Here is a 16,661-nt window from a genome sequence, read left to right on the forward strand (position 1 = left end):
TTAACACATTGAAATTGGGTCTCTGTCTCTTTAAAAAACTCTTGCTCTTTCTGAATCTCCACCTTGAGGAAGTCATTGCAACACGGCTTCTATTAACATTTTAACGATATTTTTACCAGCGTTGCTGTGAATAGTAGCTTGTATAGGGAGCTCACTAATGCGCTGATCCACCAGGTGTTTGCTAATTGCTTCTGGCTAGTCTGAAGGAGCTGAGTGGAGGAGTCATGGGGGAGGGCTGCACAGTGAGCGGTGAGTTCAGAAGTTTGGAAACTGCAGCTCTGAGGAGGAGCTGCGCCTTGAAGGCGGAGCTAAGTCCACCCAGGCATTTGGCACCGCTGAATTGTTGCCTTGGAGATCAAAAATGATTTCTGAAATTCAGGAAAGAATCAAAGCAACACTCCAGGGATGTTTTCAATGCGAGAATTACATTATAACATGATGTAAAACTCAAAAATGTACATTTTAAATAATACTGACCCTTTAAGAATATTAGTATTTTTTATTGTTTTGCTAGCATAGTTACAATCTAATGTTAGACTTTGTCTAGTATTTGAGTTTGAGCTTCAGTTTGTCCACAAATATTTCTCAGCAAATATTAACCAGTTATGCCTGTTTGTCAGTTTAACTTCACTCCATCTCCCAGATTTACACCAAATCTGAATAAAAACTGTTAGTGGTGGTCAGGAGAGGCCCTAAATCAAACTCTGCTCAGGGCCCCATTCAACTCTGCGCCGGCTCTGATAGCAGATGTTAAATACAAAATAAATGACTACTTTCGACAGGAATGAAAACAATAGATCACCAATATAACCTGGAGTAGAATGGAAAAACTTAACAACATTTCAGCACATCTGTTATTTATTAATCTCAGATTTCACTGCAGAAAATCCCATGAAATCAGAACTAGAAAGCTCAGAATAACTCACATTCAGAGTCTTCAGGCCTATTATGTTTATTTATTATCATGTTGCAGATACTGAATCTTTTTGCCCTGTAAAAGTCGTGACGTACTTTAGGACTCGTGTTACATGTTTCAGTTAAACAGTGATTCCTGGAAATGTCCTGCTGTCATGTTTAGCCAACATAAAGTCGGCCAACTTCTACTTGTTTTTTACTTGAGTCAGAAAAAAAGAGCAACTAAATTCACGTCTGTAGTTGGTCTCTTCTTCTAAAATTTAGGACATTTCTGGTTTTAAGACACCAATAATGAATCGACATAAATATTTATTTCTCACCAAAAACGCAGTCAGAGTAATCAGCTGCAGTACATTCTCATCGCTGAGGTCAGGACTCAAAACACACATCATCATCATCATCATCGAGCGGCTGGGAGCTCTTTATCAGTCAGATATCATCTCTCATTTAAACTGTACATATGTATATAAATGCTTCAACTTCCCACCACAGATAGTCTCAAAGGTCCGTTCGGTGTTTCAGTGTTGACCTTTGTTCCAGAATGAAAGCTTGGTTCTGGTTTTACGTTTTAAACCTGTGCAGCTCAGGAACCAGCAGCTTCGCTGAACGGTGAGCCGTTTGTTTCGTCATGTTGAGTCTCAGTCTCTGGCCAGCCTCCGCCCGGCGCCGCAGGTGGGCCCCTGCGGCCCCCAGAGGGACGTTTGGGTTCAGATGTTCTTGCAGCACGACTTCTTCTCCTCCTCCTCGCTTTCTGCTCTGGAGCTGTTCAGGGTCACGGCGTTTATGGACCCTCGCACCACTTCTTTGCTGCTCACCTTTTTATGAATCTCTGTGTGACAAAAATGATATATCTTGAATATTTAAAGCATAACCAGTTTATTTAAAAAAAAAATAGAGCTTCTGTGGAGTACCTGTGAGTAGTCAGTATGTCATAGACAGTACACAGCAGATACGTAGTTTGGTTTCAGTTTGGAGGAAAAGAGAAAGATGTTCATACAGGAATCAGGAAAATTAACTCAGAACAAAAACAAATTGAACTGGTTCAAATTTCCCTTATTGTTTGGATGAGAAAATAGTGATTGTGTTAGATCAAGTATTAGGGGATGTTTTGTTTTAAAACAAAGGAAATTTGTTCTGAAAGTTATAGATTTGTTTTTTAAAGTGATGCAATCGTTTCCTTACATGTAGCACTTTGATGCCAGACTGCAGAGAGTTTGAGGAAAACTCAAACATCAATTATTTTTTATGTGAATTTTGAAGTTTTGCATTAGAAAATGTTGATGGAAACATTAAATTCAAAATAAGTTCCTCAATTTTGCTAAAAAAGTTTCCATGTTTCTAAAAATATGAACAATCACATGTGCAAGATGTAACTTTAATAAAAATATGTTTTTCTTCAGATATTTATTACTTATGAGACAGGTAATCTGTGAATAGATCAAACTCCTCCACATTTCCCTTGAGCTATTATTACCGTCTGAAGAAATGCACCGCTCACGAGTCGTTCTGACCAAAACAGCCAATCAGAGCCAGGAGGCGGGTCTTAGCGCTGTCAATCATGCTCATGTACTCTTAAATATGCTAATGGCAAACAACCTGCCAATGTGGGAAAAGTGTTTATCTGCCATCATTTGTGGCTATGCTAACTAGCTTTAGCATTCATGATAGGCTATGCTAACTGCAGCGCAGCAGAGAGCAAGATGGATAGCGTGAGGAGGATGAGTAGCGCCAAATGAGGGGGGTGATTGACAGCACAAAGAGCACTGGGAAAAAGCAGAGGAGCTTGATTTTTTTCACAGATTATGTCTCGTATCGTTCTGTCACAACATAGAGAAAGTTTAAACATATTTGCAAAAATTGTGTTTTTTAAAAGTTACATACTGCAGCTTCAATAAGAACAGATCTGCATAACAGTTACTTTGATTTCTATATGAGAAATTATCTTGTTCTACAAAGCCAGAGAACTCTAATCATCATCTACTACAGGTAAGATGATTATGACTAACAACTATTCCACAGAACCCCAAACAGTCTTTACAATCATTCCAGCAGAAGTAACTAAGGTTAACGATTCAGACACATGACAGTTTGATGTAAGTAAAGAGAAAAAAGAAACTAAAACTGACAAGTCACCTTCCAAGACTTTGTTGAACGCTGCTTCCACGTTAGTCGACTGCAAGGCCGAGGTTTCCAGGAACAACAGGTCTTTCTTTTCTAGAGGAAAAGATCATCAGAGGACATTTTATGAGATTGAGTCATACCCTGCAGAATCTCACATGTGATCTTTGAACGTCATGACATCAAGTTTTCACCTGCAAAGTCTTTGGCCTCCTCAGTGGGAACAGATCTCTCTGACTGCAGGTCAGTCTTGTTGCCCACCAGCATCACCACGATGTGGGGGTCAGCGTGGTCGTACAGCTCCTTCAGCCAGCGCTCCACGCTCTCATAGGTCAGATGTTTGGTGATGTCATAGACCAGCAGGGCTCCGACTGCTCCCCTGTAGTACCTGAGAGGAGGACAGCCACATTAGGGTGTGTTCTCTGTCGGTTTTGCATGTCAAAGGTCAGAGCTGGAGACGAAAAGAGGAAGTTGTAGTTAACCTGTATCTACTTTCACATCATTTCCACTGTAGTGTGGCTCGTAACATGTTGGAGCTTATTTGCATGTCACTGTTTAAACAAACTCTGACGTGCAGGTGATTTTATATCTTCTGTTTGATGTCTTCTAACTACGGAAGAAGAATAGGGCCGCTGGAAAAATGTCAGAATCCTGAGAAAAATGTCAGAGTTCTGAAATAATAGTTAGAATTCTTAGAAAAAATCAAATCTAATTATTTTCCCCTGTGGCCCTAATTCTCTTCCGTATCTAACTTTAGGTGAGCAGAAATCAGGAACTTGAAAAGCTGGACCTTTGGGTTCAGTTAGAACAGAAGAACTGCTGATCTGTGACTGTTCTGGTTGGTCTGCTTTGCTTAGATTGTTCTAAGCTAAATCTAAAAGTCTGAGAAATGAATGTTAATTTAAAGGTTGGTGGTAACCACTGATTCTCCCCCATCAACTGGGAGCAACGTTTCTTCCAGTTGCCTTAATTTTGAAGTAATACAATAAAATCCTACTGAGATGCAGGCATTAAAACATCAAAATTCACTTTGAGAACTTTTGCAGCAGGTTCCGCTTTGGTTAGCAAGAAATCTTAAACTTAGGCCCCGTATACATGACAATGTTTCCAAAAATGTTTTCCATTGTGTATCTGGAAAAAAATGTGTTCATATAACACTTTATACAGATTATACAGATGAAAACGCAAACAGGACCGGAAACAATGTGGTGTACATGCCAGGCCAGCAGGAGGCAGTGTTTTTGTAACCCTGCAAAATAGTTAATTTATCTTTGTTGAAGCATAAATGACAGATTTTGCTTTAAAATGCCGAGTAATATGGATCGGCAAGCAACACATGCAGAACATGGACACCAACGAATCACAGCAAGTTTCACCATGTTTTATGACTGCGGCAGCCATTTTGGATTTTGAGGCTGTAACTGTTAAGGTTAAATACACATTTAAGAGAAGAATATTACATCGGACCAATGAAGAAAACCTTTTATTTCAATCATGACAATTGTGGCAATATCTTATTTGATACTCCTTATTATATTGTTTATTGGTAATTATAAGAAAAGCTTCTTCTGTAATGAGTCAGCCACTGTTTGCTTTATAAGAAAGGCTGAGACACGACAGTTCATAAAATCATTCCACAAGGTGTGTTTACCTCCGTGAACTGTTAGAGTTCATGACCTTTACTGAAAGAAAACCTTCTCACCTGCCCAACCCTAGCTAAAAAGCTATTTTAAGCTGCTACTATTCACAGAAACATCAACAAGAATGTGTAAGATAACATATGATTGAAAAAGAAAATGTATTTACTTAAGCAATTACTTGCTTCAAATGCGCCACCTTATCCCCCTCACTTCTCTAACAGATGAAACTGTTTATTTGATCCTTTACCTGAAAAATGACCAATAAATAATACATGACCTTCAATCAGAAACACTTAACAAAGGGAAATATTTCTGCATTTAGCAGGTCATAATTTCTTTCCTTATAATTACAATTCTCCTCTCTTCTCTTCTTCCAGCAGCATAATTAATTCCAGTTTAATGGGTTTTTGCTGGTTGTTGCAGGATAAATGGGAAATTCCATGGGAGTGGGAATTTGCATGCTGGAGTAAGTCAGTGAGTAATTACTGCAACAACCAGGCTGACAAGAAAAGGGCTAATCCGGCGATGAAGCATATCCTCTGATTCTGACACGGCTCTGTTGTTTAAAACCAGTTTCATCTATTAATCCTCGTAGTTTAATTAAAAAAAGAGGGAATCAGTGGTGCCTTTAGAAAAAGAGACCCATGTAGGGTCCAGTGGTTTTCTGGTGAAAGCAGCTGGAGTCCGATCCGTGGGGAGGGAGTGCAGTCAGGACGGTGCTGGGAGGTTTTTCAGGTAAAGGTTTCCTGTTCTGGGGATCGGGGCGTGTCCCTGTCTGAGATATGGCTCAAAACTGCATCAGCTTAAGATGCTGACACAAACGTTGCTCAACTACCAATGGTGCAAGAAAACAAGCTTTTCACGAGCCACATTTAGAAGAAATGCAGTTTGGAAATTGACTTTCTTAATTCCAACCAGCATCACTCAGATCTGATGCAACATCCTGCCGGATCGCTACAACACCACAGTTCTGGATGAATCTATTAATATAGTCTAATATATTTAGAGATGATGCACCGATCTCATATTATGATCTGTATCTGTCCAATTCTGAAGAAAAATCTAGATCAGGAATCTGTGACAACGTTTTCAACCCATAATGGCAGATCTATTCAGTCCATTTCTATGCTTTGTGCTCTGAGTGACGTCATGCTCTATCATTTATTTTGCATTTAGGATTCCTAATTACACTTTCTGAACCATTTGAAAGAAGGGTTGCTGCTGTTTATTTTTACATGTTTGATCAAGACAGTCAACCTACTGTTTTGTTAGTTTCAGTTTCTTTATTATTTATTTTACGTTAGTTGTTATTCTGCTATTTGCACTGACTGAACAAACTAAAGTTGTGTAGTTTTTACATGTTTGACCAAATTATTGGTGTATTTAGTGTGCTGTACTGGTGGAGATACATTTGTAATTCAGTTCAGTTATGTCTGTGTTTTAAAAAAGAAATGTTTTAAGTCAGTTCAGTATCAGCTGAAACCTCAAATATCTGTATCAATATTGCCAAATAAGTGAAAACAGTGGATCTGTGCATCCGTAAATATATTAATAGAAAACTAACGCTTTCAAAAATGGTTCCATTGGAAACCTGCAGGTGTGGAAAATGTTTTTTACTTCATACTTCCCTTTCTTACCAAAATAAATAAAACAACAACAAAAAATCTTTTATCTGTTTATTTTATTGTTACTTGTTTTTTATCATTAGTTTCTGATTAATTTCTTGCCCCATCAGTACTTTTGACTTGATTTCCAACAGCCATTGTGTAGCAAACACAGCAGTAAAACCAGCTGACTAAGGCCCTGTTTAGTTTCTGGTGAAAATGGAAGAGTTTTGTTGTGTTTGTTCTGTATATTTACATGAAACCACCGAATGTTTTATCTGAGAAACGGGTTCCAGAGTGCAATGGTTCTAAAACCTACCGGTGTCCGTTGCCTTGTAAACAGAATAAATGGATCTTTTCTGTCAGGGAATCCATAACTCATGCATAATATGACGCAAAACATAGCTGCTTCCTACAATCCACAGAAAAAGAAGAAACTACTGACAATGCTGGTGTTTATGTTTCCCGTCAGATACGGTTCCCCCAGCGACTCTTCACCGCTCCGCACCGCCAAGGTGGCAAAACACACACGTCCTTGTTCAGAGCTCTTATCTAGAGAACTACGGAAACCATGAAAGCTCAAACAACGTGTTTTAGAATGTCTTCATGTAAAAGTGTTAACAGAAATGGAACAAAAATCCCATTTTCGTTGGATCATTGTCATGTAAACAGGGCCTAAATATGCTGAAGCTCAGCGTCGGTTGCTAGGTAACGAGGCTAGGCTTGGCTGGGTTGCTAGGTAACAGCTCTGTGCCCAGTGATTGCGACTTAACATTTAGGAGGTTTTTGAAACGGTTCATTTTCCAGATACCAAAAACATGAACTCATATTTATAAACAAAAATTTATAATAGTTGAATTATAAACTTAATTATAATTCAGTTTATAATTCAATAAACTGAATTATTTATGTTTATTTTATGATTATTCATAATTATAGAATAGAAATTGTAAACTGTGCCAAGACAAACTTGCTCCAAAAATCTGTTCTTACGGAGGAATCTAGGAATGGAATAAATTACCTAAAAACATAGCATAAAAAGATCACCAAAATCTCATTTTTATTAAATCTTATTTTTTCAAAGAATCTGCATTCATGTGTACAATTTGTAAAATGTGACGTCTGGCTAATCTTATGCATCTTTCATGTTAATGTTGAAATTGTCTGTGTGAAGATATTGTGCCCTCTTCATTACATGAGCTGCTTCTCAGTGAAACGCTGGTAAAAACGTTGTTTAAGTGTTAATAGAGGAGCCACGTTGCTATGACTTCCTGAAGGTGGAGTTTCAGTTATTAAAGAGACAGAGGCCCAATTGCAAGTCGGTAAATCAGGAAGGAACATTTCTTTTAACTCATATTTGATACATATACCATTTTTATAAAGCAGATGGTGACGTTGTTACTTGATTATGCTACAAAATGGCGCTAAGTGCCTGGAAAACACAATTTTGCCTCTTTAAGCACTTTTGCCATCTTTAGAAGAAGTTGAGACCCAAATTGAAGCATAAACATGCAAAATGTGACTTTGCATTAAAGTCACATGGGCCCATTAAAGGCCCATCATGTGCCAATAAATGCTCATTCGGGTCGGGTGGTACTCACGCAGAAGTGATGGCCCGGTATCGTTCCAGGCCGGCCGTATCCCAGATCTGGGCCTTGATGGAGAAGCCGTTGAGCTGCACCGTCCGTGTGCTGAACTCCACGCCGATGGTTGTGCGGCTGTCATGGTTGAACTCGTTTTTCGTGAAGCGGGACAGTAGATTGCTCTTCCCAACACCAGATTCCCCAATTAGAACCACTAAAAAAGAGCCAAACAGAGTTTATCTTAATTCAAAGCTAAACCATCACATCCACTAACAGCTCTGAACTAAAGCCACTGGATCTGGGTGTTGCCCTCCAAATGTAATTACGCCATAAATCTGGAGCCTTTGCTGTCTGACACTTTCATAAGAACACCATTAAGAAACAGTAATTGTTTAAACCTCAGTCCACAGAGAAATATTGCAAAACTAAGCTAAAGCAACATGATTACTAATTTTGTAGAGGCTATAATTTCAAACAAGCCACCAATTTCACAACAGGTATGGAAAAGATTTGTCCCTCAGGCTCTCAGGATGCAGATTCTATTTCCCTCCAGGAAGGCTGGGGAAAAATCAGGCAAAGATGTGGATGTGAAACAAAATGAGGTTTTGTTTCTGGACTCGTCAAACAGTCAGCATGGGGGAAAGGCAGGTCAGAATCAGGTGGAACAAGTTCAGCAGCTACTTCCTTTACTCCTATCTGCAGGGTAAACAGGCTCGCCCCCTCTGCACATTTCACTGACTAATGTTTGGCTTTCAGTCATAAGAGGCTGATTCAGAAAAAAGAAAACAATCCAAAAGGCTTGGCTTAATTGATCCAGACTGGAGTCAGCAGCAACACAGGGATGTGTTAAAGTTAGAGCTTAATACGGGGATGAGTAATGATGACAAGCCCAGCTCCTAAAATTAAATGCTACTTGTTGAGTTTAGAAAGTGTATTAAATGCCTGAAAAAGAGGAAATGTGAAACTGAGAGATGGTTTTAAATTAAATGGATTTCTACCTTAGGTTAGCTAACTCTTGGTTTTGTGGTGTGTTATTTATTTTTCAACTTTCCAAAGTGAAAACATATCATCTTTTGAACCAGCAAACACTGAATTTACCTTAAGGGGAATTATCTTTAATCCACATTTCACCAGTATTTGGGTAAAGTCATGATCAGAAAATCATTAAGGGGTTTTATAGTCAATAATCATACTTAATAAAATTAGAAGGACAATATTTAACCTGAAGCCTATTTCTGATCTCATCTACTCGGCATTTGCATTTTAAAAATAAAACAGTGTAAATGGGTGGTGGTGTCCGTGTGTCCGCCGCCTTCTCTGTGAGTTATTTTGATTTTTCCTTTGTTTGTTTTAGATTGTTTTATAAAGATAAATGCTTCTGCAATTTTGTTTATGTCATATAATGGCAATAAAATTACTCTATTCTATTTAAATTTGAATGTTGTGTTATATCTAGAATTTGGCATTGTCACATGCTAGCAAACAGATGCTAAATGCTACACCTGTCGCTAACTGCCAAAGGTATCCATTAAATGCCCCCTATATGGTATTTTTTGAACAAATGTCAAATAAAATCTGGGAAACATGACAAAAGACAATATTAACTGATATAATAAATGAAAACTTGTTGTTAAAAAGCTTGGCTGTTATCCTGTTTCATGTTGTTATAGCAACAATATAGTAATAATGTTTCTGAAAAACGTCATGCTGGAGGACAAACAACCAAATAATGCAAGAAACCAGAAAACAACAGGTATCAGAGGACTTCTTGGAAGAAAATATGTTGCTTTGTAAACTGGAGCTGAAATTTATTGATGGGCTAAATTAACACCAGATGCCAGTAAGCTAATTTAGTCCAAACATGCTAACAACCAAACAAATGGGAGGAAGAGCTGCCTGCGTCGTTAGATTTTATAGGTTTAGCTGCCATCAAATGTAAATTATTAGGATAATTCATCACAGAAGTTTAGCTTAGATTTACAGAACTGGATCTGGACTTTTACTGTTTTTTTAGTTCACATAATATTTCATCAGAGGTTTTTATTATTCATTGTATTGTGTGTTTTTGCATGCATTTGCCAAGGATCTGTAGCTGCTCTATTTCCACTTAACTCAGATAAAAAATCATGTGAATTATTGTTGGTCTTTGTAATAGAAAGTTTGCAGTGAGATTTGATAATAAAGCAGCTTTCAGAATCTACAGCAGAAATTTGAGGCAGTAAAATGTAAAATATGATCTGAATTTGAGAATTAATGGAAAAGAAAATATCAGTTTTTTCAATCAGTCGTTTGTCCAATAAGGTCTGGGTTTTATTTAAAGAATATTTTACAGGCTTCTCTTCACAAGCTTAAACTGATTTTAGGTTATTGTGCAAACTTCTGCTTTAAGTGAACTTTTTTCCTAATTTTCTCTGCTACTGAGTAACTCCTTAAGCAAACAATCCTGCTAGTTTCTATGGAAATGCAGGACAGGCGACCTTGGAGCAGTTAGTTGGTCGGGTTTGTTGATCCTGCAGAAACCTGGAAGAACCTGAAATGTTGCAGCGAGGCTCACATTTTTCCCGTCTTTGTTTTCATGACTTTCAGAGCAGGACGTCAGCTGATTGGTGCTGCTGCTGCAGGAGACCTCTCTAATGCTAAAAACAAGAATTATTCTGTAATTATTGCCATCAGTACTGCATATCACTACTTGTTTACTTGTTGAAATCACAGAGTAAAATAAAGCTTATACTATTTGAAGAACTTTGAGTTTTGAGCCGTTTACATTCCATACCAACTTGACATGATCTGATTTAACTGATTAGTTTTAATGCTATCCAACAAATCTTTTGGGTTGTCTAAAGTCTGAACAAACTTATAACCAAAAAAGCTAAAGAATGTTGTTTTTTATGACACCATCCTTTTGTACTATGGCAACTGTGGGTTGGTTTTAGATGTAGACTGAAATTTTTAAGCGTTTTCTTTTTTTTTTAAGGGTCAAAAATGCAACTGAAACTTTGGATTAATTTAAATTGAATGCAGATTAGTCTTATTGCAAAATACAACTGTAAAGTTTAGGTTTGCCAAAAACATAACACATGCATTGGTAAACTAACAGGATGCAGATGAAGGTTTTCTGTAAAAACACGACCATGTTACTGAGCGTCCATGTTGTTGTGCAACACCAAGTCAGAATATGCTCCATTAAAAGTTATCCAGAAAAATAACAAAAATATTTATTAATTTTTGTCTTCTATTCATGTTCTGAATGGATGTGAAGATGTGTTTTTGTCTAAACATATCTACAGTGAGGTTTTCAGATAATTATTTCTACTCAGCTCTCTCCAAATAGAACATTTATTTGCTTTAACTAGGCCATTGATGACTCGTTTCTTTTCTTTTTCAGTCATTTTGTTGTTGTGTTTGGGACCATTATCCTGGTGATGGCCTAATTTGATATTTGACTCTAGTATATTTTGGTTTACAGATGATTTAAAGATAGTCTCTGTGAAAACAAGCCCGTATCACCTTACGTCCTCTGCCGTGCTCGACAGTCAATAAAAAGTGTTTCTGTTGATGTGCTGCATTTGTTTTTCTCCAAACATGGTGCCTCTCCACACAGATCTCATTAGATGTAACTTTGTAACACTAAATCATGATTCTTCAAGTTTAGAATACTTCCTTTGTCTTTTTCTAACTGTCCTGTAATGAAAGTTTACATTTAACAAATAAACTGAAGCCTGTAGAGACTGAAGTGAAGCTTGTGTTTACCTGAGTGTTGACCTGCGTGTAAATTCATCCTGATGTTTGCTCCTAATAGGAATGACAGCTGCTTCACATGTTTTGCACTTGGGAATAATCATTCCTGCTGCAGGACAGAGACGGGCTGGAAATTGTCCGATAAACCTCCTAGCTTACTGACCAGCAACATTTTCTTCCACCTGAGCGTTGAGTTAATGATCAGTTAATTATTACATTTACAGCTGAATGTTGCTCAAAACTCTTGTTTTTTCTAGAATTAGAATTGATTTAGTTAAAACAAGCGATTCAGTTGTTGAAAACTCCAACTTTTCTTTCATTGTTGTTTTATCAGCCGGGCATCTTTGAGCTACATTACATGTCCTACCTGTTCAGAGTGATTTACGTTTCTGCATAAAATACAAGCTAGGCAAGCTCTGTTTGGATCTGAACGGATAGCACATCCTGTATTATTTTTGCATTACTAATTTGAGTGCAACAGAACTTTAACTAGGACGTGTTCAGGGACAGTATTGAGCAGATGACGTCACTGAAGTGTAACGATGTAACTCCTCCACCTGAAGTCAAATTTGACAAAAACAAGGTCTGCAGAAATGACTTCTTCTTCTTCTAATCAATGATCGCCTGTTTATTCCTCCAGTCATTAGGCGTTCTGTTAACAGTTAGCACACAGTCCAGGAGAGCAGGAGGTTAATAATAAACAAGAGAGACAGTGAGAATGCAGCCTTCGACTGTTTAGGATCTGCAGGGATGAAAAGTAAAGGACAGGAACTCACCTTTAAAAACAAAGTTGTAAGCTTCATCTGAGCCCATGTTGTGTCCATCCAGGTTGCCCCTGGTTACAGCCTCAGGTTTACGGATGTAAGGTGAACCAGCTCCTGCTGCGTTATAAAGGCAGAGAACGGGTCGGCCACATGGAGCTTCCTGCTCTGCCTCAGGTAACACAGCCTGGTGTGTTTGAACAGGACACGCTCAGCGCTTCCAGGTTGTTCCAGGCTGAAAGTGGGCGGCTCTCCGCCTGGGGAGCGGCTGCAGCGTGACGGAGGCGGAACATGAGGGGCAGGTCGGGCAGGTAGGAACACCTGAGGAGCGGCGAGGCGCCTCCTGCTGGAGGAGGCAGCAGGAGGCGCCTCTGACTCAGAGGAAACTTTTGTCACAAGGGTCAAAAAGGCCAAGAAAGTAACAGCAATAACAAAGAAAAACAAAAATAAATAAAAGAAAGTAGTGCTTTTATGGTGGATACAAAATGCACCATACTGAAAATCCAAAACATATAAAGGAATTTTCATATGTGCCGTAGTAAAAGAAAGACAGTTTTCCTTTGTTTTAATTTTATTTTTTTTAGGCTCAATTGAACAAATTTATTCTCATACAATGGCAAGTTAGAGCAATTGTAAATGGAAAATAAAAAAAGAGGAAATTTCTGCCTAAAACCCAGAAATTATGAGATTAATCTCATAAATTTGAGAAAACAATTTTAGTTTCAAGTCAAAAATTTACCTCATAAATTAACACATTTTGACATTAATCTGACATTTCTGATCTTGAAAAGATTTGCTAGTAAAAAGAAATAAAATTGTTATATTAAATTTGATTTTTATTCTTGCATTTACACTAATACAAGAATAAAATCGTAATATTGTGAAAATAAAGTTGTGATAATATGAGAATAAAATTATAGTACCAGAAAAAAACTCATTTACAGGAGAATAAAGTCATAGCAAAGTGAGAATAAAGTTGTAATAATGATAAAAAGATGAGATATTAGATAAAGGGAAATGGTTCAATTAAAATTAGATGAAATATTAAATGATTTCAAATGAAAATAAAAAACCAACACACACAAATGTAAATTAGAAAATAAAAGGAATAATAAAAATCCCTCTAAAACCCCTTTCAACAGCCTATTTTAATAGTTCAGACACTAAATATACCTTAATACTTATTATGATGTGTTAACTTGATATTTCAGCTTTCAAATCTGTCTTCATTTTCTTTAGAATATTTGACTTATTCTACAAAAAAAAAAAAAAATCCACAAATAGACAAATTTACTACAACCGGTAGTTTCTCAGGCTTAATAAACCTTTTAGTTAACGGTTTAGCTCTTTAACAAAACGGCTCACCTCAGATTTTTGCAGCTGCTCATTGTTGATTAAAAATAAAAACAAGGTTTTCTGGCTTAGAATCTTCTTTATTCAACAAATCTGAACAAAAACAGGTAAATATTCTTAGCTACATTTTTCAGACAAAGACAAAAAATCCCACAAATCTTCACCACAATTTATTTGCAAGTGAGTAGAAAAGGCTGCAGTTCTGCTTTAAACAGCAAAGCTGACAGAAAACTGGATCATTGTAGCAGGTCAACAAATGACTTCTTCCTGAAATCTAATCTGGTAAATAATAATAAAAAAACACCAAGCAGGCAAAGAGCGGCGCTCAGCCGCCATGTTGGGTCGCATGTTCAGTCGGTGAGCGACCCGGATCAGGTGACCTTCTGTCAGACTCCAGGAAGGGAAGGAAAGGTGAGCCACAGCAAAGCTAGGATGCTGCCACTTGGGTTAATGGTTCCTCCAGATACTGCACCAATGCCTCTGCCTGTAAACACACACACACACACACACACACACACACACACACACACACACACACACACACACTGCAGTTAACAGGCTCTGACTCCAGCTGGGCTACAAACCTGCAGAGACTGTCAGACTGGAAAACATGAGTAATCTCTACAAGAAGTCGCTCATAAAATTAATTTAACAGAATAATAACTCATAACGTTTCCTGACCCGTCTAAAAATTTAACACTGATCACTTCCTACTTCCTGTATTAGGACCAGGCTAAGAATAAAGTGGAAATTATATGAGAATAAAATTACAATATCACTAGAATAAAGTGACAATATGAAAATAAAATGAAAAATTATGAGAACATAGTTGTAATATTAGTAGAATATGAGAATAAAGTGATAATAGTAAATTCCTATTAATTTGAGAATTTGTAAAAATGTGAGATTAAAGTGGTAATAAGAGAATAAAAATGCAATACAAGAATAATGTTGCAGTAATAAAAGAATAAAGTGATATTACCAGAATAAATTCATACTGAGGTAATAAAGTCGCAAGAATAAAGTGTTAATATTGCCAGAATAAAGTCGTAGTAATATGAGCATAAAGTGATCATTTTTCGAGAATTGACCCCAATATAAAAACAATGTATAAAACATCCAGGTGATCAGAATAAATGTCAACTTGAGAAAACTACTTAGAATCTAATAGTCACTGTAACTAATTCTGCTTCAGGATGAACTTTTGCATTGCAGGGATGAATATGTGAAGTCTTACCTTGGCTTTAAGCATCCCAAAGCCCACCGTCTCCTTGGCGTACATACACAGCAGCAGGTTGGCGACACGCGTGATGGCCACCCTTCCTTCCTGAGGCACACGGATGCAGAAAAAAACAGCTTAAATCTACTCATCCACACTTTTTCCCTTCACATCCCAGTCGTGTTTCTCACCATGCAGTCCATGAGGATGAATTTCAGCTTGTCTTCATTAAAGGCTTGATGGCCGTTCTTGTCGTAGGCGGCCCAGATGTTGCTGGCGATGGCCGCCGTGACGCGGGCGTCGGTGTCTCCATAACCGGAGTAAGCCAGAAGAGAACCCTCGTTGTTGAGTAAACTGTGGGAAAGCAGAGACATTTAGGGTTTTATTGCATTCTATGACGTAAACAAACAACTGTGATCATTTTTTTTTACATATAATAGCATGCAACATATTGCACTCAGTGTTTTGTGATATAAATAGGATTGCTGCTAGAGATTACTTTAGTAATTACTCTGACAATTAACTGGATAAAAATTGGCACATTCTGTAGATTTTTCATTTAACACATTATAAGATACATTTTAAAAAATGCAAATAATTAATTACATTCTAAATAATATTTTGTTGCCTAAAATGCAGGGACAGCATTCCTTTAGCTTGATGATTGGCAACAAAGAATGTATTCACATAACACAAAACACAAAAAAAACATACATTTAATAGGTATAAAATGATTATATTAATAATAACTGCATTAACTACTTCGACTTATTCATAATCTAACCGTCAAATTGTAGCTATGAATGTCATTTTAAAATAAAGACACGATGCTGCAGATTTATAATTTTCTTATGATTTCGAAAGTCATCCCTCAAAGAGAAAGGCCATAAAATCTAGTCCAACAATAAAAACAAGCAGAGTTAAAAACAAACAACCACTGGCAGTGCAGTAAACCGGTGGAAGCTGGTTAGCTTGATGCTAGCTCCGTACTCACAGAGTGCTCTGGACTCCGTTGGTGTTCGCCTGGCTCAGCACCTGCGTCAAAGCTTTCGGCCGCAACATTTCAGTCTCCTAAACTAACTAATAAAACCTGTTTTTACTAAAAATACTCGATATATTCTAAACAAAAAACCCGTAAAGAGTCGCAAACAGAGTACAAGACACAGTCAAGTCAGCTGATTCCACTGTCATCTCGCGCTTCCTGTTTCTCTTCTAATGCAACCTGGGTAATTGAGTCTTTTTAAAAACTAAAACCGGAAAACAGTGAAGGAGCGGTCTCCTTTCTGTTTGTCCTGATTTTGCCTGATTTTAAGGGTTTATTGTGCAGACCTTTTTTACTAAAATTACTCAAATTACTAAAATAAAGACATAAGAGTTATTTTCATGATTATTATTTTGTGTTGACTTTGTAAACAGCATGATGTGCACAAGAGATGCATGATTACCTGCAAATCTTTGAGTTCAGTTTGTTTTCTGGACCTCACAGCGAATCACTTATGAACAGAAAGGCAAGAACAGATATTAGAGTTTTGCAGATGCTTGGAGGATAGAAGTTTTGATGACAAACTTTTTAAAAAAACTGCAAAAACAGTTGAAACACTGAGTTTCTTTAAATCAAAACTATAACCCCACCTGTTAAGAGTTGCTTTTGAACCATAATAAATTAAACATTGACCAGCATATTTGATGTGAATGATTTTGGTGATGGTACTCATCAAATTGTAATACTT

General features: G+C 37.3%; 2 protein-coding genes across 2 annotated transcripts; both read right to left on the reverse strand.

Moving 5' to 3' along the window:
* Positions 1–840: 840 nt before the first annotated feature.
* Positions 841–12,572, reverse strand: LOC116717379 (ras-related protein Rab-25-like). Its single transcript, XM_032558722.1, has 5 exons — positions 12,375–12,572; positions 7,879–8,074; positions 3,228–3,421; positions 3,049–3,129; positions 841–1,744 (listed from the first exon to the last, which is right to left on the reverse strand). The coding sequence occupies exons 1-5, from the start codon at positions 12,409–12,411 to the stop codon at positions 1,623–1,625; spliced, it is 630 nt and encodes a 209-aa protein (XP_032414613.1). The 5' UTR covers positions 12,412–12,572; the 3' UTR covers positions 841–1,622.
* A 1,199-nt stretch (positions 12,573–13,771) lies between these two features.
* Positions 13,772–16,139, reverse strand: lamtor2 (late endosomal/lysosomal adaptor, MAPK and MTOR activator 2). The gene is made up of 4 exons (XM_032558726.1): positions 15,926–16,139; positions 15,123–15,285; positions 14,950–15,039; positions 13,772–14,196 (listed from the first exon to the last, which is right to left on the reverse strand). Exons 1-4 carry the CDS (start codon positions 15,991–15,993, stop codon positions 14,140–14,142), a joined length of 378 nt encoding a protein of 125 aa, XP_032414617.1. The 5' UTR covers positions 15,994–16,139; the 3' UTR covers positions 13,772–14,139.
* Positions 16,140–16,661: the final 522 nt, after the last annotated feature.

The sequence above is a fragment of the Xiphophorus hellerii genome, chromosome 3 (assembly GCF_003331165.1).
Source record: "Xiphophorus hellerii strain 12219 chromosome 3, Xiphophorus_hellerii-4.1, whole genome shotgun sequence".
Taxonomy (NCBI): Eukaryota; Metazoa; Chordata; class Actinopteri; order Cyprinodontiformes; family Poeciliidae; genus Xiphophorus; species Xiphophorus hellerii.